This window comes from Eutrigla gurnardus (genome assembly GCF_963514095.1).
Source record: "Eutrigla gurnardus genome assembly, chromosome: 7".
Taxonomy (NCBI): domain Eukaryota; kingdom Metazoa; phylum Chordata; class Actinopteri; order Perciformes; family Triglidae; genus Eutrigla; species Eutrigla gurnardus.
In genome coordinates, this window is record NC_139921.1 from 15,945,283 (window position 1) to 15,969,096 (window position 23,814).

At 44.4% G+C, this 23,814-nt stretch overlaps 2 protein-coding genes across 2 annotated transcripts; one reads left to right on the forward strand and one right to left on the reverse strand.

Moving 5' to 3' along the window:
* The first annotated feature begins 1,665 nt into the window (after positions 1-1,665).
* ankrd63 (ankyrin repeat domain 63) lies at positions 1,666-3,760 on the forward strand. Its single transcript, XM_084013606.1, has one exon. It carries the CDS (start codon positions 1,776-1,778, stop codon positions 3,363-3,365), a length of 1,590 nt encoding a protein of 529 aa, XP_083869732.1. The 5' UTR covers positions 1,666-1,775; the 3' UTR covers positions 3,366-3,760.
* Positions 3,761-3,884: 124 nt separating this feature from the next.
* Positions 3,885-21,200, reverse strand: pak6 (p21 (RAC1) activated kinase 6). The gene is made up of 9 exons (XM_084013598.1): positions 20,733-21,200; positions 12,282-12,529; positions 10,315-10,977; positions 9,255-9,788; positions 8,323-8,456; positions 7,086-7,212; positions 6,876-7,001; positions 6,620-6,754; positions 3,885-5,427 (listed from the first exon to the last, which is right to left on the reverse strand). Exons 2-9 carry the CDS (start codon positions 12,483-12,485, stop codon positions 5,260-5,262), a joined length of 2,091 nt encoding a protein of 696 aa, XP_083869724.1. The 5' UTR covers positions 12,486-12,529; positions 20,733-21,200; the 3' UTR covers positions 3,885-5,259.
* Between the last annotated feature and the right edge of the window lie 2,614 nt (positions 21,201-23,814).

Here is a 23,814-nt window from a genome sequence, read left to right on the forward strand (position 1 = left end):
GCGAAAAGGCTAAATGAATATGGTTTACGTTAAGCCAGCTTAACATCAGCATGTTAGTATTGTTATTGTTTGACATAGATAGATAGATAGATAGATAGATAGATAGATAGATAGATAGATAGATAGATAGATAGATACTTTATTGATCCCGAAGGAAATTCAAGAATTTATGTTACATTTGTCTCACAGGCCTGCTTCTATCTGTTTTGCCATTGTATTATCTGGATATTGAATTATGCCTATGGATAATATATATGCTTTGAAGGCAGATCATCAATTCTGGACATAACACCTGTGGATCCAGGCATTGTGAAGCTAAATCTAGAGTGGTATTTCTGGCTTTTCAGTACCTGACCATATTGAGATGTTACCATTATATGACCTTATTATAAAAAGATGTGGCGATGATATTTCTTTATGATGAAAAAGATATGTCTGTATCAACAGGATAGCCTCCCGCCACTGAGAGACACCCAGGAGGAAGTGTCACTCTGTTGATGAATTCCAGCCATGTTTAGATGAGTGAATGGCTCTCGCTGCTGTTTAAAGGACCTGCTGAGGGTTTGATGAAGCCGGATGGTGAACAGTGAGAAAGGTGGAACCGGGGCAATGTTTCTCTCACCTCTACTGTTTGGCACAGTTTTGGCCCTGCTGAGATTTATATTGGCAATTAAAATTTAATTTTGATCTTGTGGAGGAGAGACAACTGCATAAAGGGGTTTGTATGGCTTTTTATACTCAAGCCTTGGCAGAAGATGCAAGAGAACATTATTTATATTTGGTGGAATGAAGTTGAAAAGGATTTTTAGAAATTTTAAATGATACATTATTTAATTTATTTTTTGAATACTATCACACACACCACAAGGACATTTATTTCCAGTCTTACTTCAAGAAAATAACAGATAATAATATTGATATCCTCATTTAAAACAGCAGTCTTATATATATATATCTATATATATATAGATATAGATATAGATATAGCGGTCAATAATCTAATAAAACAGCTTTTTTCTTGTGGAGTTCTTTGGATTTTCTATTTTCCCCTGGCAAAGTAAAAAACCTTCTGGCATTATTATGAAACCTTGAGAAAGTCATGACACAATAGTAGCATAATTTGAACTTGCACTGTATTATGAAGCAGAACCAAAAATGCTGATTTCAAAAGCATGTTTGAAAGGAAGAAAAATAGAAATCCTAATTTTCCCTCCATTCCTATGAAGCGAGCTCTCAAAGCCTTCAATCCTCCCTGAAACCTTCGGTAAGATTCATGATAACATTGAAGTCTTGAAATAGGACTCGGCATGGAGCCATGTTCATACGTTCCATAAAATGTTTCTATATTTAATTATTATCATTATTCTATTATCAGCAGCATGAATTTGTTTATTAAGTTAATTTGTGGCAAATAAAAATGGGGGATTTGAGGTTGTCTTTCAGACCTCACATAAAAAACATTGGCCATGTTTTTCTCCTTGAGTAATTATTCTATTCAAATAGCATATATTTCTCTCCAGGCAGAGAGTGCTTGGGCTGAATGGATGCTGCCACTGCATAATGGTCCTCAGACGTTTGTTTCCTTGGCAACGTGGGGAGGGCATGTGGAGAGGGAGGTATAAAAACACCGGCAGCTTCTCTCTGTCTTACTCTGAGGTACATGCACTCGCTGCCAATACGGTCAGCCTCCGAGGAACTTGCTACACACTTTCTCTCCCTGTCACCTTCCGTCTCGGCTCATTCGGAGGCTCAGCTCCACAAGTAGCTGTTCCAGAATGATGCGACCGAAAGATTTACGCCAGGGCTCTGGCACCAAGACCTTCCTAGATGCCATGCACGGTGGCAAAGTTCACCTCGCACGCTTCATCCTGGACGCCTTGGACGGACGCATCATCAACTCTAAAACCGAAAACAGCCGCACCCCGCTCATGTACGCTGTTTGCCTCCAAGACCCCGGGACCAGGGCCAAGTTCACCCGGCTGCTGCTGGAGAAAGGGGCCGACGTAAACTGCCAGGACGAGGACGGTCGCACCGCCCTCAGCCATGCCTGTGAGATGGGTCACCTGGACGTGGTCAAGCTTCTAGTGCAGTTCAATGCTGACCCGGAGGTCTCTGACTCCTGGGGTAACAGCGCTCTGATGTACGCTGCCTTTTCTGGGCACAGCCAGGTTCTGGAGTTCCTGGTCCGGGCTTTTAAAAGACTGGGACTGAGGCTAGACAGAACCAACAATGCTGGTCATTCAGCCATCGAGGTTGCCAACTTCTTTGGACACAACCAGTGTGTGCAGGTTCTAAACTTTCCTTGCAGGAGGAGTGTTGGCACAGATGACCCACTTGCTGATTCGGGCAACATCGGTGAAGAGTGCCGGCTGCCCGGCAGGCTCCACAGGCACGTTCTGGAGAAGTTCTCTAAGCAGCTGAATAACAATGATGACCAACTGCCCGGGGTATTTCAGAGACAGCTGAAGATTGGAGACAGCAGCGGGCTGTGGAAGATCCGATGCCCCAGGAGCCAGTCTCAAGATGATAACCATCGCCACAGCTGGGCTTTCCCTCCTCAAATAGAGAAAAGCAAGACTGAGGGAGATAACGGTGTTCTCTTCACTGCCAAACAACTGCAAAACTGCCAGCTGAGAGAGCTGAAAGCTAAAACACTGAACTCTCTGCCTGAGCCAAGCCAGAAAGATGTCAGCCGAGACACTGGACTCGGAGGTTTTCCTCTATGGGGAAAAGCAAAGTCGTTTAACCTGGACCTTCTGAGCAGCAGGAAGCAGTCCTATCAAGGTGATGTGCGTGACATGAGCCTGTCAGCTAGCAAATTAAAGAGAGCCTCGCTGCAGGATGAGAGATGCCTGATAGACAAGATGGAATGTCAAGGGAACACCAGGGGCCTGACAAACGATGCTGACAAAACTGTCTCGGCGCCAAAGCCTCTTTTAAACGGCGGGAGCCCGCCTGTGAGAGGACACGAGGAGAATGTGAAATCCCAGAGACAAGAGACTAATGACACGGCTCCATCAAGCAGAAGAGAGCAGCAGAAGCGGGGAAGCTTTGGCCCGACCGGCAGACACAACAAGCTGCTGTTTGCCAGAGGGGAGATGGAGAGCGGGAAGATCCCGAGCCGAATGCCGGGGTTCATGGGCATGGGGACGAGACTGCTGCGTCGATTCACCGCGCCGGAGTTCATGAGGCTGGTGATAGACTGTTCGTCTGGCTCCTCCAACGGCCGAGGGCGGATTTCCCGCTCGGAAACCTTCCCTCTCTCTCACACACATCAGCAGGTCAACAGCCAGCCGAGCGTGGACAGCATCAGTGGAGTGAAGTGCGAGTTCGAAAGCTGCTCATCTCAGTCTGCGCTCGATTAGAATACGGACAATGTCTGGTCGGTAGGGCCATTTTTACAGCACTTACGATTCTGAAAATGCAGTTTTATTGCTTGGTGATATATTCGATTTACGGAGAGAAATAATAATCTTTTGCTCATGTTGCACTTCATTATTTCTTTTAATGTTTATCAATGAAAAAATAGTGCAATTGCATACAGCTGCATACAATTTTGCTAATCTATTAATGAAATGATTTATAAATGAACAATTATCAGTCTGGGAGCTACTGGAAAAATATTTTTGTTTCTTGCACACACACACACAGCGCGCACACACACATAAATATATATAGAAGATTTATATTGTATGGAATTAAATGTATTTGGTATTGCTTCTGTGTTTATACGACATATTGTATGTATTTTGCTTAAATATATTCACTGTATCACTGTGCACTATATGATTCAAGCTGAATACATAATAAATACTTTGAAACACCAGTGTTCGTGCATGTGTGTGTGTTTGTGTGTGTAAGATAATGCAGAATTAAATTAACTTTGATTCAATATGCATCATTTATTGATTTATACAAAATTAAAATGTGTACTTCTCTTTTTCATGAATGATTCACACAGAGATAGAAATACATGAACCACGTCAACATGTATCCGTGTCAGAATACAAAGACTATGTGCAAAGTGTTTCTCAGCAGGTGGACGTCCTGCAGCATCACATGCCAGGCCTGTGTGCTTTATCTAGGCAAACAAATGCAAATACAGTCATAGACATCTTCTGGAGGAGCAATACACACTTGTATTGTGGTTTTTAAAAAGTCAGTCACAATACAAAGAGGGTTGTATCAGAAGCAAACACTGAGATGTCACCACGCACACACACACACGCACACACACGCACACACACACACATCCATGTGCTCACTCATGCATGCACACACACACAACTGTACACTCACATTTCAGTCAAGAAAAGTAAAGTTTTGAATTCATCTCATATAATTTACTGCAGTAGATCTGCAGGTACCTAATATTCAGTATTTTTTTATTTACAATATTAATGTATCTGTTTGTGTTTCGACTCCATACTTAATAATGAAACCTTGTTTGCAACTTCACATCATACCAACAAACCCACAACACTTTTTGGAAATAAAGAATAAATATGAAAAAGAGGAATATGTTCCTGGTGATCGTCCAATAGCCCAATAGTAGCAGCTGGGCTTTCATCTATACCCATGTGTTATGCTAATAAAGGAAAAAGTGTCTTTCATATCCCAGTGTGGTACATATTCAAGCATTCACATCAGGCCAGGTGTGCCTCCGTTTGGCCATGCAAAGAGTCTCCTGTCAGTGTGTTTTTGCAGTGTACTGACAAGGTCGTTGTCCAGTTTCCACAACAACAGAGTGTGTGTGTGTGTGCAGAGGTAACGTTATCCTTCCTTAATAATGTCACAATGAGCTACTGTGGTTAGAGCCTAACAATAGCTTTATATGCTTTACACTGCTAGTAATAATGCCCTTTATGGGTACTATAAAGGATCTTTAGAGTAGCACATGTTCATTACATATAGTTAAGTGGATTCTTGATTTTTGCACTCGGCTGATATGCACCATGTGTCGAATCCCACTGTATGTTACAGGAAGCCAATCGGTATTCTTTTTGAGAGGTGAGGAACTGCATGCTGCCTTTAACTCACTCCTAAAGTGCTTCTCTCATGCCTGAGACCATGCGTTGTCTCTCAACCAAACTTGCCGTCCTGCCACCGCCACTCTGGCAGCAACATGCTGTCTGGCTCTGCTTCTTTGGAGCTGATCTCCCGTTGGCTTGGGTGCAAGAGGGTTTGGACCCCGGTGCTGGTCCTCGCCTGGACAGGTCAGACTCAAGGTGGGTGTTGGGGAGCAGGAGCCCCTGGGGGTCAACAACGGGACATGCGCTTGCGGTATTGCTCCACCAGCGGGACCAGGCACTGAGGTGAGCCGCTCTGCAGCAGGAAGGGGTGCTCCAGCAAGTCAGTGGCGCTGGCCCGCTCTAGGGGGTCCCGAGTCAGCATACGGTCCAGGAAGTCTTTTAGAACTGGGGAGATCTGAACCAGAGAGCAATACATATATTTTAACACCAAATAACACGTTGCAGTAGTTATTTGTTAGAATGAATAAACTAGCGGCTCTTTGACACTGTCCTTGGGTACAGCGGTGGTTTAAGCTTAAAGAATTAACTCTCCGGTGGAAACATGAATCTGTATAGAAAGTGGGTCGTATAGGTAGTGGAAATGTAAAATGCTGGAAATGGAATGTAAAAGACACATTAGGGAACCTGAATATTTGCATTGTGATTATTGTAGCCAACCTCTGTTTGTTTTGCTGATGATCACCCAACAATTTTTAGTCTGGGGGGGCTTTTGTCATGAAAACAGCAACATTTCAAACATAGTATAAGAATACATCTCAGCAACACATTATTTTTTTTTAAGTTCTATATTTGGTCTTTTATTACGGGAGGACAACATGAGAGTGAAAAGGACAAGAAAGAGGGACGACGTGCTTTCAAAGAGGGCTGCAGGGCGGATTCCATCCCGGGACCGCTGAAGGGAGCCTCAGTACATGGGATGGTAACTCTACCACTGAGCTATCAGCACACTTATCACATTCATTTAATCAATCAGATCTAGTAGTGCTCTCATGATGAGGCAGTCATATTATACCACTATTAACTTACGCATTCACCCAGTCTGCGAGTTTTTGCGACTGGAGATGTGAAATATGAATAATCAACCATTCGTCACTCAATACTTGTGATGTGATATATTGAGTTGATAAATTGTCTGGGGGTGGGGTCATATTAATTCTGCCATGTCGATTGCAGGGTCATGTTAAAATAAATTATATTGCTGCGGGGTTATGCATAAACTGATCAAGGGTCTGAAAATCACCCCTAAATGCATTTATTTGGTTTCATTTAAAGTATGTAATATGTGGATATGTTTTCAATAACATGCATATGCCATTTCTTCAAAATAGCTCATTTACATATTCAAGAAAATATAAAGTGATGTGGAAATAGCAGTAAAACCAGGAATGTTCTTCTACACACAAATGGGCCCTTCTGGTGATCCGTAGATGAGGACAATTGTGAATTGAGGGCGAGATGGTTTGTCATTTGAGTGGATCCCCAGAAAAAAAAGTATGGGAAATGGTAGGCCGCTAGCATGGATATATTTGTGAAACATTTCGCCCTTAAAGAAAGCATATCATGAGTATGTCGATCTGTTCTCATACCTGGCTGACATTGCGCACAGTAGGAGCAAGCTCATCCCTCAGTCTCTTCATAGCTGCTACAGGGGTTTCACTGAAGTACGGGGGCTCTCCATCCACCATCTCCACCACCATGATGCCCATCGACCAAACGTCCACCTGGCGCACCATCACAGAATTAAATGATGTAACAGATCTCAGCACAGACTGCCGCCGTTGGCTACATGAGCGAGATCGCCACAGTTATTCAGCGTGACAGCATTTGAATGTGTGCCCTCACCTCGGTGCCATATGGTGATTTGGAGATGACCTCGGGAGCCATCCAATAGGGTGTTCCCACTAAAGATTTCCTCTTGGGGATGTCCTTGCTGATCTGAGCACAGAAGCCAAAGTCTGAAAGCTTGACCTGTGGAGAACAAGAGAAATACCTTCCTGTCAAGGGAAATAAAGAAAGGAAGGAAGGAATGAAAATAAAAAGAACGTATCATACCCTTCCGTCTAACGTGAGTAGGATGGAGTCGCTCTTGATGTCTCTGTGGATAACTCCCTGTGAGTGGAGATAGGCCAGGGCTTGCAGAACAGCTTCACACACTGTGGCAATCTGTTCCTCACTCAGCCTTCAGGATAACACGCACACACAGTTTAGACGCACACAAATACATTTTACATGAATAACATACTTTTACGAGTTATGACAAATCAACAGCCGAGAAAGTTGAAATCCATTAATCACAGCGCATTAAAGGCAACAATGAAGAGTGGAGGATTCAAAACAACAACTCCCACACAGCAGAATGACCAACAAAACATGCTCATTCCTCTGTAAACAGCTTTGAGACTAGCTTTTCATCTTAATGTGACTTTTATATTTTATATTTTTGATATATTTTTTAAGTGCAACATGAACGCATAAGGGCTGGGAGACAAGAAAACATTTTCAACCAGCAAGCAAGGTCACGTACCCACTGGAACAGAATTCACTCACACAAGATTCTCATCATATTTAAGAAACACATGTAAAACTATGTTGGGATAAGTCTTCCTGCAGTTATTTAAGTTTCAGGCTTCCTAATTTAGAGAGAATGTAATGAGTCTAAAAAATGAATTTGACACCAGACTGAGGCCAGGAAAAACAGAAGGAGAAAAGGACTCCTTATTCTTGATTGTTCTGTCAATATACTGATTAACTTTGTGTTTGACAAACTGGCTGTGACAGTTGGCTCATTTTATATGTCATCTGGCTCGAGAGAAATGTTTTTCATCCCTTTGAGTCAAGCGATCTAACCCTGGTGTCATCCCATGGAGAGCGAGCCAGCCATCTGTTAATAATATAAAATACATTGACAGCTCAAAACAAAAACACCCTGACAAAACTCTGCTCTGCTGGTGATAGTTTTTCCTTATTTTCGCTCTACTGGACAACGTGACACCATCAGGGAATCAGATTTCAACCAAAACGGACTTCCCACATGGATCTACACATGTCCATAATGATTATGTCATTGAGTTCTTACTTTTCCCCAAAGGAAAGCAACCGACTTGGAGTGGGAGAGAGGGATGAATGACAGTCTTTGTGCTGCTGGTGTCAGCTAATCACTCAGCAGTCGATACCACACTACCCCCTTGTGGTTGATTTAGTTATTAAAGATGATATCATAAACAAACAGAAATACACCAATGCAGCTTTCTGAAGGGGGACCAAGATGGTCTCTTGGTGGTGCTCGTACCTGGTCTCAGATACAATGTTGGTCAGTGCTCCACCTTGCAGGTACTCCATGATAACCCACAGCTCCTCCTCCACCAGGGCTGACTTAAACATCTCCACCACATTCCTGTGCTGATAGTCCCTCATGATGACCACCTGCAACACAAAAAAATACTCACGTTAGAACCAAAATCTAGGCACACACAGCCTCACTCCAGTGTTAAAGGGCTACTTAGCAATTTAGCGTAGAGCTTTCATAAAGTTAGGTGACTTGTGTAAGACAAACAGAATGATGGAAATGTTTACTCTTTATTGTGGATCAGACTTTTATCCCGTGTGGCAAACACCCACATCTTTCAACGTCTACGAACCCAAACTGAGATAACCCTGGTGACATCATCAGGGGTTGTTTTCTCAAGCTTAAGCTTCCCCCAGAACCACAGAAGATATCAACTGTTTTTACAGGCTGAGTAGTACTCCCAGTGATGAGAAAACTGAACATCATGTGTAAAATCATCGGAGAACCCCCTGAGGTAAGCATAAAAGGAAATCCGGGTTTATTTCAACCTGGCATATTTCCCATAAATGTAGCTATTATGACTCTATGAGTCATAGGAACTTGGCACTTGCCGCCTGTGTTGTAGATTCAGGGAAACAAGCCAAAATGGAGGCTCCAGGTGGAGACAAGTTTTTGAAATTTTGAAATCATGTTTATTTGAAAAGCTGTAACAGCTTGCCTTGAATATGTCTTATTCAGTGTGCTTGTTTCCCCAGATCTCTACAACGGAAGTTAGCATGACCCATAGAGCCGCAAGTTGAAACAAACAAAAATGATCCATTAAATGCTAGACCGGAAAGAAAAGCAAGCCTGAATCCTCAGATGTGTTGCTATAGGCTTGAATGTATTGTGTGTTTGTTTCTGGGAATCACTTCGTGCCTCGTTGGATATTGTACCTCATTAAAGAGCAGCTCTCTCCTCTGCTGCCGCCGCAAGTCCATCATCTTCACCGCCACCTGCCTGCCGCTGTGCTTCTCTGTAGCAATGCACACAACCCCCGTCGAGCCCTCCCCAATCTTCACAAAGTTCTCCAGATAAGACCGCGGATCGCCCTTGTCTACCACCATCTGCAGGGCCGCCTTGAACTGCTCATGGGTCACCTTGGGTGGGTCTGGCGGTGGTCTGGGTGAAGGGTGTTGTGGGGGCCTGAATGCAGGGGAGCAGGTGCCTGGTGGACTGGTGGCTAGTGAGCCTGTAGGGGAGGGTCGAGGCTGGGAAGGGCTGTCTTGCCGGGGGTAGGGTGGATTGGGGCATCCGGAGTGTCTGAGGAAGGTGTCAGGCCCGTTGGGCCTCAGCCCCATGTTAGGAGACAGGCCCAGTGTGTAGCTAGCCGAGGAGCGCACAGTTCGCTGGGGTCTGATGCCGCCCACAAGAGGACTACTGTTGCCAGTGGGCAGGAAGCTGGAGTGGTACCTCACTGCCGACTCTGCCTGCACAAAGAGAGAGAAAAGTGTGAAGAACATTATGGGAGGGAGCGGAAAGAGAGTTGGCCGCCTGCCTGGGGTTCAAGACCTGCTTTAAAAGTGAATGTAAATCACGTCCTTCCCTCTCACTCTGCTTCCACTTCATCTGATATGGCCCATGTAAAGATGGTCCTTTGGACCCAAGTGTCCCGCTGAGATCTTGCCAAACACACCATCTCTCAACTTTTACAACCACACTGGCACTTTCAACCCACATTTCACTTTTTAACTCTGGAACGAAATAAAATAGTCAACCCCAGAGCCTTAATCACCTTTAGTGTAAATCCAATCAATATGCTGCCTCACTAAAGTTTCCACAGCCTAAGCATCAAAATGATAGCGTGACCCAAAAAAAGTCTCAAGGTGCTAGTAATACGCTGTACATAACGTTAGTAAAGATATGCATATATTATGTGTTCTATGAATAATGTATTATCAGTGCACTTCACGGCCATAAAGATGTGCAAAGGAACTGCTGTAATGTCAGACTTACTTTCAGGTCGTAGGAGGAGAACGGCCTCCCGGGGCTGTTCTGGGAGTGCATGTACATTGGTAAGTTGGGCCGGAGCTCCATGGTGACGGTCGCTGGATCGCCATGAGGCTGCTGTACAGTCATAGCCGGGCTGTAAAAACAAGCTATAGGTCTCTGAGTCGGTGGCATTCCCCTGGGAAGCTGGAAATCTCTCTTCCATATCACTCTCTCCTGAGGGCTGCCCACCTCGCCGCTCATATAGGCCCCGTGACTTAGCACAGGGATGTTCTGGGACTGAACCGGTTGCGAAGGTCCCTCCAGCGAGCTGACGCTGACCTCATAGGTGGACTTGGCCTTTGGCAAGATCCCATTGGGATGCAGGGTGATGCTCTTCTTCATGCCCAAGTAGGGGGTGTTGGTTTCACTGTGGATGTTCCTGGCCCTGTCCCTCCACTGGTCTTCACCCGCATACTCGTCGTCTTCATCATCCTGGGTCAGGCCCTCGTACTGGTAAGTGTCTCCCTCGTTCACTTCCCCGAGCCTTCCCAGTGACTGAGCCCTCTTCCTGGCTGACGGGCTGCTCTTCCTCAGAGAGTTGGAACTGGTCACAGACAGGCGGTTCATATCATTGATCATGGCTGCGATGTAGTCTCCGTGACCGATCATGCTCCCCCGCACAATGGTCTGAAAGAGGAGAGGCGTTTATCTTTATCACATTGTGCTTGCCATGATCAAATCACAGAAAGATTTTGAGGATTGAAAGGAATAATGAGGGTGATATAATCATTGCTCAGAGCAGGCGAGTTAAATTTAGACTTGAGAATCTGTAAATGACTTTATCATTCTTCAAAGACAGAGATGTAAAGCATTTCCCCAGTGGCTCATCCTGAAAATACTCTGCCAGTGCTACCAGGAGACACAGAGCCTCTACAAATGTTCCTGTGTTGCAAAATTCAGATATAACACGTACCAGTTCCTGTCTCCTTTTAGATGGTATGTATAGTTAGCAGGCATGCAAAGGCAAAATCTGCCCTGACAGAAAATGATCAAACAACATTTAGCCAGAGTAGTGTTGCAACTCTGTGAGAGAGAGCGTGTGGTGGCTCATTTGTTACTCGTGTTGAGTGGAGTCATGTTCAGTTCACAGCCAGTCAACAGACTCTCCTGTTTCTCTGGTTGGGTGCCATTACATCTGCAAAGGGGTTAGAGGTCAGATGAAATCTCACTTACCGAAGCACCTCTGCGAGAGGAGAGAACGGCATGTGATAATGGCCTTGGTCACACAGCCTACTCTGGAAAATGTTTGTTTTGCTTTTTTTGCATCGTGACGTTCTTGTGTGTAACACGGCGCTCATCTCGATGACACTATTAAAAGCATAAATCCGACCTAAATGCTGACATATTGCTTCTCATATTGAACAGCACTAATCACATCAGGGAATAAATTAAACGTTGGTGGGTTTTTTTTCTGGTGAGTCGCAAACAGAATCGACCGTATGCTACAAGAAGCACAGAAATCCTGAGATTTGCAGGCTTTATCACTAACTGGCACCCCCTCTGCTGTACCTGCACTTTTTTATCCTTTCTGCTTGACATCTGTGGGAAGGCACCACGGACTGTTATTAATTGCCTGCATGGAGTAATAAATCTTCTAGTCCCTCCGGGTATTCAACGTCGTACGGTCAGTGTACACAGCGGGGTCATTATCCTAGCCCCATGATGGATAAGAAAGCAAAAAGATGGGGAGGGGAGCAGGCCATCCTTCCACATTGTCATTAGAGGATTATGGCTTTTTTTTGAGACAGCGATTCCCTCTGCAGCACCAAAGGACCCTTCTGCATCAGTACAACAGGCAGCACATCCTTCTGCATCAGTCTCTCTGAGATTATATAACTCATGATAGCATAACAAGGGCCCGGTTGGATGGTGTGCTAGTCATTAGTGATCAGTTCAAGGCACGGTCAGAAGATCAATGAAGAGTTGAGTACCTTCTTTGGCCTCAGCTCCACCTCTGTGATCCTGGAAGGGTCCACCATGGGTTTGGGCCTGCGCAGGTTCTCTATCAGGCTCTGCCATTGGGTCGGCAGGCCCACAAAGCAGCCACGCTTGGAGTCAAACGAGGTGTGGACGCGGTGCTCAAAGTTCTTGGGCGCTGATATCTCAGGCCTCTTTTTTTTCTTCTTGCGAAACATCCTCAGCTCCACAAGGGCGACAGCTTGCCTGCTTCAAAATGTTCCTGTAAGGGAAAAAATATTGAGATTTTAATAAACTGCCCTCAATAAGACGCCACATGTTTAATTGAATATAATCTTGACATTTGAATTCAAGCAAATCTCTTCCGCCCCGGTGATGAACACGATGTTGCCACTGACCACCACTCTCCTTTCTCATCCACGCTCTGACCAAATGCATTTAAATGAAATCTGACAACGGAGGTTCTTTCTACGTGGGAGAAAATATTCAAATAGCTGGTCTCAAAGCTGTTCCGTGTCTGACTTGTGCATGTCCCTGCACACGGCCTTGCTGGCTGTCATTTGTGCCTCTGAGAATGGCTCCAAGGAGAGTGGATGGATTTGTAAGCACATGTGTAATGAAGGATATCTGGTCAATCAAGGCTTATTCATTCTTTGTGCCATTTAACTGATGAGCACGTGGCCGGGCTGGCCAGCGCCTACAGGCTTCCAGTGCATTAGCAGGATGAGTACAACACACAGACATGCACATACACATACATAAATACTATGACAGGCTATCCTTCATAAACCCTTTATAACTCGTTTATATCCTGTCCTAATTAGTAGCTTGTCTGCCCTTGATTGCACGGAGGGTAACCGTTTAATCCTTGGATGGATGGCCATGCGTTTGGCGAGCCACTGACTCTGGTTTGCTATATGTTAAGCATTCATGTGTAGTCAAATAATTGAATACTTTTCATCTCATTTCTGCAGCTGCACAGCTGTACTGGGAGCTAAGCACTCAAATTTGAGTCTCGTGATTAGTATTAATACTGTTTCATGTAACTCTCAGTATGGAAGATGTTATGTTGACACTTTTGGATGGATTGGTTAAAGACACTTGTGGCCCCATGAGGCTGATCACTTTGAGCCTCTAATCTTTTATCCAGTGCCATCATCACTAGATTGTCAAATCATTTTGTTTGTGACCAAATGCCAATTAAACTAATGCCGTTCCCATCAGCCTCAGCTTTACTTTGGCTTTACTACTAATTAATGAAGATAAATAATAAAAAACATTGCGCTCAACCAAAGAGAAAAAAAGAGCCATGGGATGCATGTAGCCAAAATATACCTGCTTCTCAGGAACATGCTAGCATTATCATGTGAGCATGCTGGCATGGCGGTGTCACCATTAAGCTCAAACACCACTGTGGCACATACAGCCTCACAGAGCCAGCTAGACTCTAGACGCCTACACCACTTCCTTCCTTTTTGATATACCAGAAAAGGATTTAGTCCCAATACATAGTGTGTCAAATGCAGTATGGCAAAATACCAGGATGTGCCTTCTGCATTTTGCGTTTGCATGCAAGCCAGCACACTATACTGTCCCACAATCCTCAGCGAGGATATATGATCAAGAGGGTTAAAGGTGAAGGTGCAATTTTATGTCCCAATGTAATGCATACTGCATGCAATAGTATTCTGTAAGCGCAGCTGCAGTACTAAAAGTATAAAGAAACAAGATGTGGCGTTAAATGCAGAGCTGTTTACTTTAGCATAATGTAGCACTCAAAGGCCCTGATGTGTCCAATTCAGAGCCCCACAAGATGCCTATAGAATACCAGATACAATCTCCCATCATGCACTGTGAAATGGTAGGAGTTGAGGAAATGAGTTTTGCAGTCGTCCGCAGCTCAGCAGGCGGTCACGCTGACAGCCTCTCCACCTCCGCCCTCAGACAGCACGGCTCTAATCGGCATCAACGACGACTGTTATGAGCTGTGTCGGTGACTACGCCCCGCCCACTGGTCACATCAGCTAAACCTGCCTCTTTAAAGGAAGGGGATAGGGGGGTGTCACCCTCCAAGGATAATTCAATCACAAGGCTAATATGCTAAGTGTTGCATAAGCGTATCACTCTGTGCTCTCCCCATGTACATAATGTGGTGCCGGGAAGGACTTTAATTTCATCTGACAGGGACATTATGGTGTGAGGGCTCTCAGGAGGTGGGGAGAGAGTAGTTGGGGCCAAGATTACAGTCCGACTTGGATGTATTCGAGAGACAGGGACCCAGTTTCCTTACTACAGACAGAGAAAGGCTTTTAAGCACCAATTGTGGCTGCTTTTTGAAAAAACAGAAGATTGCAATCTCTTTTAATCCTGCTGCACAAGAGACTATCTACTTAGATAGCAGTTCAGCGTGCAGATGTTGGCATTGCCTGAACAAATATTTACGCATAGCGCTCATGTATCCTTTTACAAACAGATCAATCAATATTTACTCATGAGTCAAATGTAAACTGCTACAGTCCTCCGCTGCCAGCAATAATGGGGTGATAACAGCACGATTGGGACTTTATCAAGCTTCATCAGTTCAGAGCAGCCGAGAACAGAACATAGCACAGCATTTATTATTCATTCCTGTTTTCCTAACCACTGAGATATAAGAGGCAAATAGTAACACAATGTTGATTCATCAAAAAGTTTCTCCAATTATTGGTTTACATGCCTTAATCACATGCAACTGGCCTTATGTTGACCCCTCTTACTCCACCAAGCTCATGACTGTCCTATGCTATTGACTAAATCTGTTGTATTATAAGTATGCACGGAGCTGGACTTGCACGGTGTACAATCACACTTTCTGGTCACATCCCGCTTTAACTGCAGGGATTTGACCTTATGCCTCAGTGGCTTGTCTTGAATCTATCAAGTGCTGAGGCAAAACTCAGGCCGGCATGCTGTCAGGGATATGAAGCGCCAAAGAGGATGAGGTCACTCTGAAATTGTGCTATATTAGGTATTTCCATCTCTTAAACTGTGCAACTGAGCAAAAAAGAATGAAATGGACCCAAATGCATGACCTGAATCCACAAATCAGTGAGAACTGGAATCTGAGAAAATCCCATTAAGCTGTTTGCAGAAAGTCTGCTTGTGAAGTCTGACAAAAACCAAACCATTAAAAAAAAGAGAGCATGCAGATTGGGTAAAAGAGCCCCACGTAAATAGATCCCATTTTCTCTGCAGGGCCACCACTTAATCACAGCAATATAGCTCTATTCCAGTCTCAAATGAAGCGCAGCCTTTCCCCCCAACTGAACAGAGCGTCTTCACCTGACAGCGCGGCCGGGCCTTTCATGTCATGTAGAAATGCAAGCAGGCAATCCATAGGTTTCCCACAGACAACACGAGGCGTTGAGGGCATGCTCGCATTCCTCTCATGTTCAAATCACCCTGAGCAGGTTGTGTTGTGGATGAGTGGGAGGGGATCCGGAGATAAGAGAGATATTGGATTTGCTCGATGTTAGTGCTCCGAGCTCTGTTGAATGATTTTTTCCCCCCTATTTGCCCTGATTCCTGTTTCTCTCTTTTTTGTTGGCATGCATGCAGAAATGTAGTGCGTGTGCAGGTGACAGTGCTCACAGGATTAGTATGGTGTTCAGTCCTTCACTGATCTAATTTTAGGACATCATCCCCCCCCCCCGTCTCGCTAGCACCAGATGCGTGTTTATTCCGTACAGGGTTCATGTAAAATAGTGAGGATGGGAGACGATGCAGACGAGGTAATCCTCTTTTTGTGTTCGTCAGTGCAAGTGTAGGCATAATCCAGCAATGCTGAGTTACAGGGAGCTACATGTATCTCATAGTTAAGATAGCATCGCGGCCTTACACACTTTTGGACACTGCAGTGCAGTGTCGGGGGCTTAGAGATTGCTCTTCTATCAGCTTCATTATGATGACCGTACTGCCCTTTGAGTGTAATGAGCCTGCCTCAAGAGGGAGAAAGGGGGGTCTTGGTTGGTCATCTCTTCCTTTTCCTTGTGCTTTGTAACACACACACACACACACACACACCTACACACCATCTGAGGACATGAAAAAGGTACACAAGCGCTGGACGTGACTGGACAGTACAATCGCAGTGTTTATGATTTAAGTTGATGTCTGCTTTCTCTTTGAAGTCACCTCTGCATACATGGAAGGATTGTCAATAGGAGACGACAAGTGATGTAATAAACTGTGTTCAATGACATGGAATAACACGTTGCTGTCATGCATATTTCATGCTCGTGGCCTGATACATCATGGCACACATCTACTGCCGCTGTAATTTTCGCCCATTTTTTATTTTGCCCCGTTAGCGGTTAGAGGTGGTGATGTTGGTCGGTTAGTTATTAGCAACTATAGGATGTATTGCCGTGAGGTGTACAGAGGATGAATCATTTCCTCTAGCACCACTGTGAGGTTCACATTTGTGTTGTTTACGAAAATTCCATCATTTTGGTTCTGTTTACGTGACCAAATATCAATTTTCCCTAAATGTTTGTTTGTGACCAAATACATAAAATAAAAAATAAAGAAACTCCCATGAGCCTCTGCTGCACTTTTTGTTTTCTGCTAATTATCAAATGTTAGCATGCTTACATGCTAAACTACAATGCTAATATTAAACATGATATGTGTATAGCCTCAGAATGTTAGCATGTTAGCTTAAAGGTTGAGTAGGTGATTCTATTCAGAAACACTTTCTGTTATATTACTTGAAATCCACTCAACATGCCGATAGCAATGAATAATATCATCTGTGGCAGGACTGTAAAAACCCCGCCCATCAAAAACGTCCGGCTGGAGAATATAATTGGACGGCCTGCCTGTCCGTCAATGCTTACTTCCTGATTGCACCGATCTCGAGGACTGGTTTGGCGTTCTGGGGGAGCGGTTTTGAACAGAGGTCTGAATGAAGGGGGCAGATGCATTCAATGTCAAAGTCTTTGTAGTTTTTCCAAATTACCTTCTCAACCTTTAAGAGGCAGTTTAGTCAACAACATTCAAAGTTCATTTACATGACAACAGCGTTTAGGGGAGCTGCAAACGAAAACTTTAAATAGGGTTATAGAGCGATATATTTTGAATACTTCTATTTTGAACTCTTTAAACAATGCTGTCTAAACGTGGACCTTTTTTTAAATGTTCCTGTTTCAGCTAAAAACCATTGTCATGTTAAGCTCAACTGTGCCTAAGTATAGCCTCACAGAGCCACTAGCATGACTTTCCACTCTTGGTCTAGGATATGCACGACAATGAAGGAGCTACTCGGCAGCAGAGAGAAAATTCAGGCGAAGATGTGGGCCAGTTTTTCCTAAAGAAGTAAAACAACAACTTTTTCAGTCCTCTCATATTTACATCCCTCATAAAAGCTCTACTCAGGGGTAAGGACACAATGTAGACCATATACACAAGTCAAGGACATGTGAAGTGAACGTTATTATGGACTAGTTCCAGTATATAGTATAAAGAGTGTGCAAATTCTGATAAAAAATGTCAGAAGCAAATGGTATTCATTGAAGTTACATCCGCATTTTGAATTCAGTTTGTAGAATTGGGCATTAAGCAGAGATGACCCATATTCACACAGAGAGTTCATTGATAGTGACATCTCGGGGTATTTCAAATGTCACATAACTCGCAGCGATGGGTCATGAGTAGGCTTTCCCTCAAACCTCTGTATAAAGTAGCACAAGTCGGAAATGGTTTGATGTCACAGAGCACTGCAATTATAAGTAAACAATTAAAGAGCTTGTCTGTCATTTCCCCATGCACTGAATGAGTAAGAAACGGCCTCAGGATTGGAAGTGTGTAGAAAAATGTGATGCCCGTGCCCAAAAAAATGCGGGCTGTCACTTCTCCAAGGGCAGACGTCTACACAGGAGTGCACATCAGTCTTGTGTTAATATTGACAGGAGGATTCATGAAATGAGAGGTCAAGACAAGAGGAGACGGAGCGGGGGAGGAAAGGAGAGTCTGGACACTCAGCCATGTCAGTGAGTGAAAAAGAGATGAAAGACAGAAATTAAAGTAAAGATGCTGATTAGGTGGAAATTGTCAGTCCCCTGAAAATCAATCTTTGCACATTTCTGTTGTTTAATTTAGTGGCACAGTTTTGTGCACAGCAGCAATCTCCGGTCTGAAGATGTAACCTCTTTTCTCCGTCATCTTGGGCAGCTTTGTCTGAAGTAAACAAGCCACAGTAAAGGGGATTTGAGGACACTTGCATCATCGGAGCGTGTACATCTTTCTGTCACCTGACATGTTGGCGCTGATTCTCCGGGACGAGATAATGGACAAGAAAAGTAGTTTATTGTGCCCCGCAGCGAGAAGTGTGGACATAAATGCACAGTCTCTATCTACTCCAAACACCTCAGCATAATGACACTGTAAAAACAACACTTCAAGTGTCCCGGGGCTTTTTATGGGATGTTCGATTGATGCTGACACATCACTGGAAAAACACACTGAAACTCAGGAAGTATTTTTTCGTGTTGCAGTGTAACAATATGTACGCTAAGGGCTCGTCAGGAGAGTACGGAAATGCAGCACTGACCAACACTCTGTTTAATTAAAGATCTTCTTGGCTCTCACAAGTGCTTTGAACAACTTGACGCTATGCTGATATAGACGTATGATCACCCTGGACCAATGGTACAAGCCCAACTCTTCTCTCTTGGGTCTAATTTATTGATGCGCCAGGCCTCCGCGCAGGCTTTACTGTACGCTCTTATGAAAGCTTTGATTTATATTTTTTTAGCCTTTTTTTAGCCTCATCACATCTCTCCCAGGGACAAAACACCAACCATTTTTAACCTCTGATTCCTTTCTGGTATCAATCAGCAGCCACCCTGCTGCACTCCTCTGTCACCCAGCATGGACGCTGTTTGAGCCCAGAGAGGGGAAATCGTGGCATGCTGTCCTAAATTGGACTCTGTTTTAATCCTTTGTGCTTGTAGTCTCATGGACGGTGGCATCGCTAAGCTGCTAATGCGCGCTGTCCCCTCCTTTTGCCGACATGGACATGACACAAGCATTCCTGAAAACAATCATGAACACAGCAGGGCACATGACAATGATATACCACCTACACCTGCGTGTTGTGTCCCTGTGTCCCTTGTGACAAGATAGGAGATGGCCTACAATAAACTTCCAAGCGACTTCAGACCTCGGAGTGTACGCATCGTCCTCAGCCGAGCAGATGTCCAGCTGTGTGTGTGCGCGAGTGTATCGGCGTGTGTGTGTGCGCTCCCACAAGACCTTCTCTGTCACCTCATCTACCCTTTCCCTCATCCTCATCCTTGAATATCAATGAGTAACCTGAGACACAAACACATGGTAGTTTAAGAATTGCAAAGCGACATTGCAAAGTTACATCATTGTCAGACTTGTGGAAAGAAACCCTTCCCTTTGTGTTGATCACTTATGGTATGTCTGCAGTCACAACTCTTAAGCAGGTGCACGAACGTTGGGATTCAGTCAATAAGAATGAGCGCAATGGTGATGCTAAAGCATTGGACGGAAACTGAAATCTATACCCTTCTTTAAACGCCTTCGTCACAAATTGATTTCCCCCAGGGATTTGGCATCTAGAGACTAAACAAGAGTCTTTTTGCAACAATAAGGAGCAGAGTCTTTGTTTCTTAGTGCCATGAATTCACTAAACAGAGCACAGTTCAAACATCGCCTCTCTTGTTCATGCGAGCTCTCGCCCAACAGGTTTCCCACATTTATGGATGAAAGTAAATGCTGTTAACAAAATCCATCATCCTAAACATCCATCTCCTAAAGTATGTGTGTATACACCTTGAACCTTCATTCCTGATTCACTGGTAGGACCAGTAAGATCACCTGACAACTAAGCCTACACACACACTAGGATACACAATGGTTAAAAAAGAAAAACAGGAAGCTTCTGTCCACAGTGCCCACAGCGATGGCACAGTCTGTGTTTGTCAAGTGTGATCATGGCGAGGAAGACAACATTATTGGGATTGTCGCATCCTTTTCCTTGGAATAGAGGTTGAGGACAGAAGTGACAGGGACACCGGGGGAGAAGGGATATGTAGGGATTTTGGGGAGGGGTGAGCATAAGGTGAAGGCTCTCTTGAGATGCAGTTCATCGCTGAATACATCCAGCATCCCTCTCCTGTCTTCCCTTTTTCTCCCTTTCTCCCCCACATTAGCACCTGGCTACACTGCATTTTGCTCACAATCTCTCGACCTCCTTCTCCTCCTCCTCCTCCACCACGGTTAATTCCTACCGACGGCATACACTAGCCTGCTCTTTATCAATGACGTTAAGCCTCTTTTCCTCCCCCCCACACCTCCCCATCTTTACCCCACTCTCCTCACCATGGAGAGACCAAACTGGGACTCCAGAGGGATAAATCATTGTAAGAAGAAGGGGGGGGACCAGTTATCTCCCTTACCTTGCCGTGTAGTGAAGAGGAGAGCCTCTCTCCTCCAGGAAGGATTGGAAGCGAGAGCGCACACACTCACTCACATACACTATTATGCATTCACACACAGGCATACACTCACACACGGGCATCCATGCTCTCCCTCTCTCTCTCTCTCCCGTACGTACAACGGCGAGAAGTGCTGGCTCTCAAGCAAGTGCACACTGCAGGCTGCCGCTTGCCCGGGAAAGCCTGATGCGTTCCTCCCTCCAGGCAGAAGCACACGCTGCCATCTCAAAGGCTCTTTGTTGGGGCTGATTCATGCCCGGCTCCGTGGCTGACTGCTGGTCCGTGTACTGGTGCCTGCTCCTGGGGACACAAGGTGGCTGTACAAAGGGGGTACAGAGCCATGAAGAGGAAAGGCAGCATCCAGGAGGAGAGAATATCACGGCCCCATATACAGCTCCTTCCATCCCCCCTCTCCCTCTCCGGCTCGCTGTGTCTCTCTCACACACACACACACACTCCCTCCTACCTCGCTTTCCCTCTCTCTCTCTCTTTATCACTTCCCTCCTCCTCTTCCTCCTCCCACTCCCTCGTTGGGCTGCATGAGAATTGATAGCAGCGTGTGCATGTGCGTCTGCGTTATAAGCTGGTTTCCAGTGACTGTAAGGGGAGCTCTCATCACCTCAGATACCTTTCACACGCCTCCCCGCCTTCCATTTTTTTTCCCTCTCCGTCTCCTTTGCACGTAATACGGGTGACACGAGAACACGAGGCTGTTGCTTTCGCCCAGTGCGCTGCTGTTCAGTCAAATGCATTATCCACAGAATGACAGGGTCAGGGATGGCAGATGGCGGAAGGGGTTGTTGTATCCGTGTGTGTAAAAGGGGTGGGGGATTCTGTTGAGGGGTACTATCTTCATGCTCACAATCCGGTGACCCAAAAATCTTAGTGGAGGAAGGAACTGAAGTTACACTGCTGAGTCTAACCTCGTTATTTGACTGAAGCATCTCCTTTCACCACAATCATTTCCTGAATAATTTAGACAGCAGCTTAGCCCAGACACAAAGCAGGAAAATGTATTAGGGTCAAGTCGTGCAGAAATTGCTTGCAGAGGGAAACAGATTTGGGGCATACACGTTATACATAGTGTTTAGATATGATGAATCGCTTGCAAAGGCATTATAACACGCTTAAGTTGCGATGCTCCTCCTTACACATCAAATAAACTCAAGTCAATGAAAGGCTTCACAGAAAGCATTCTGCATAACAAAGACAGATTTGCATGTCGGGGGTATAGCTGACGCTTAACTTGTCAGCATTATTAACACATGTATTTATTTGCCTGGCTATATTTTACTGCCTGGCATGATTTATTTTGAGTTCAGAGCTGCAGCGATAAAATGGTTTCGTAATAGGGCTCTTTATATGCAAAAAAAAAAAAGGTGGTTATCATAAAAAAAATGGTCCCGTTGAGCCATTTATGTTCCCACACTCACATCTGCTTGGCCAGTGAAGGGAAACTGGTTGGGTCATAAGGTCGGTTAATGAAACACTTCTGGTTTCATGAGCCTGACCATTGGAAATATACAGCAAATGCATAATAAAAAACTAATGATAGATAATTACACAATTAAGTTAAAAAGAAGAACACTTTTTTTTCTTCTTCTTGCCCAAAATACTGTTGTACCATTAAGGCCAAGTTTCCATACAGACACACATTTATTTATATATATTTTTTAGCTTGTCGATGGAGAGACATTCTAATGGTAACTAAGAATTCTATTAGATTCAAACTAAAAGGGGACTTAAAGGGATTTATTGAAATGTGTTTGCAGCTTCACTGTCAGAATTCATGACCTTGCTAGAACCCCCCTTCCCCCCTCCCCATTTGGATGAATAGAGCAAACAGCTTGTGATGTAAAAAAAAAAAGAAAAAGAGGAAGAAAAAAAAGGGGGGCTTACAGTGACGAGAGCAGTCTTAAACCACGGTGTCATTAAAATGAAAGCCCAGAGGCTGTATCCGTGATACTGCCTTCAGTGTTTGCATTTCAATTCATTCTATTGTTTAGGATGGATCTGTAAGGATTACAGGGGTTATCAGGGTTCAGCCTATACAGTTAAAGCAAATGTAATTTCTTGCCACAATTCATTAACGTTTCCAGATGACCTATAAATCCATTTTAGTTCTGTAATAGTGAGGTAACTAAAGCAGCCCCAGCTCGATTACCAACAGTGACCAACAACAGCCCAAGGTACCGGAAGTCATAATTATAACACAAAAAGTCACAGTTATGACTCACCAAGTTGAACTGTTGATGTATTAAGTTTAAAATGATGATATTGTGATATAGGAGGTCAGCATTACAGGACCCGAAGTCTACTATGGGTCCTTTTCACTATCACCATGTGCTTCCATACTTTTTCTTGAAGAAGTTCGTCTCATGATATGCTGCTGTACTTTTGGAGGCTCTTCTCTCTGTGCCTGGCTAGCCAAGTGCAGTTCATCTTGATGCAAAATGTCTACTCACTAGAGGCTTGTGCAGACAATGTTTTGTGAACTGGTGCATGCAAATGCAAACCGTACAAATGGGTTAAGAGCTCTGGCTGTAAAAACATGAACCATACAGAGCCTGAGTGTTCTTGTCTGTCAAAGTAACGGTGGTGGACAGAAGCTCTTCTCTGAGGGCTTGTCCAAAGCACATTAAGGAAAGGTAGTTTGCTTGTACCATCTGTCTGCTGCAGTAAGGGAGAACTATGGATTTTCTGTCTGAGACACAATTGGGAGTCACTGTCCGCTTTGCATGAGATGAGCTTTTAATAAGTCCTGCCAAATAGTGAACCACAGAGGATGCATTATGACGCACTTTTGTTGTGTTATTATGATGGGAGCGCATCGTGTTGCCTATCATTTATGGTCGAATTTCAGCTGCACTTCGTGCTCAGCCAAAAAATTGAATGTAGAGGGTTTGGGGACTCACCAGTAGAGAGGATCTTGGCTGCCGGTGTCATATTTCCAAAATGAGATTAAAGCTTGTTCCGCTTGTGCTCCATGTGCATGTAAAAACAGCAACACTCTGTAGTATAGTACATCAGTGAAGTGACCTCT

Excerpts from the sequence above, each read along its gene's own strand:
- ankrd63 (XM_084013606.1), top strand. The coding sequence starts at position 1,776 with ATGATGCGACCGAAAGATTTACGCCAGGGCTCTGGCACCAAGACCTTC.
- pak6 (XM_084013598.1), bottom strand. The coding sequence starts at position 12,485 with ATGTTTCGCAAGAAGAAAAAAAAGAGGCCTGAGATATCAGCGCCCAAG. Across the intron at positions 7,213-8,322 it reads AACATTGTATCTGAGACCAG|GCTGAGTGAGGAACAGATTG; the intron begins GTACGAGCACCA and ends GTTATCCTGAAG. Across the intron at positions 7,002-7,085 it reads TACTCACGTTAGACGGAAGG|GTCAAGCTTTCAGACTTTGG; the intron begins GTATGATACGTT and ends TGTTCTCCACAG.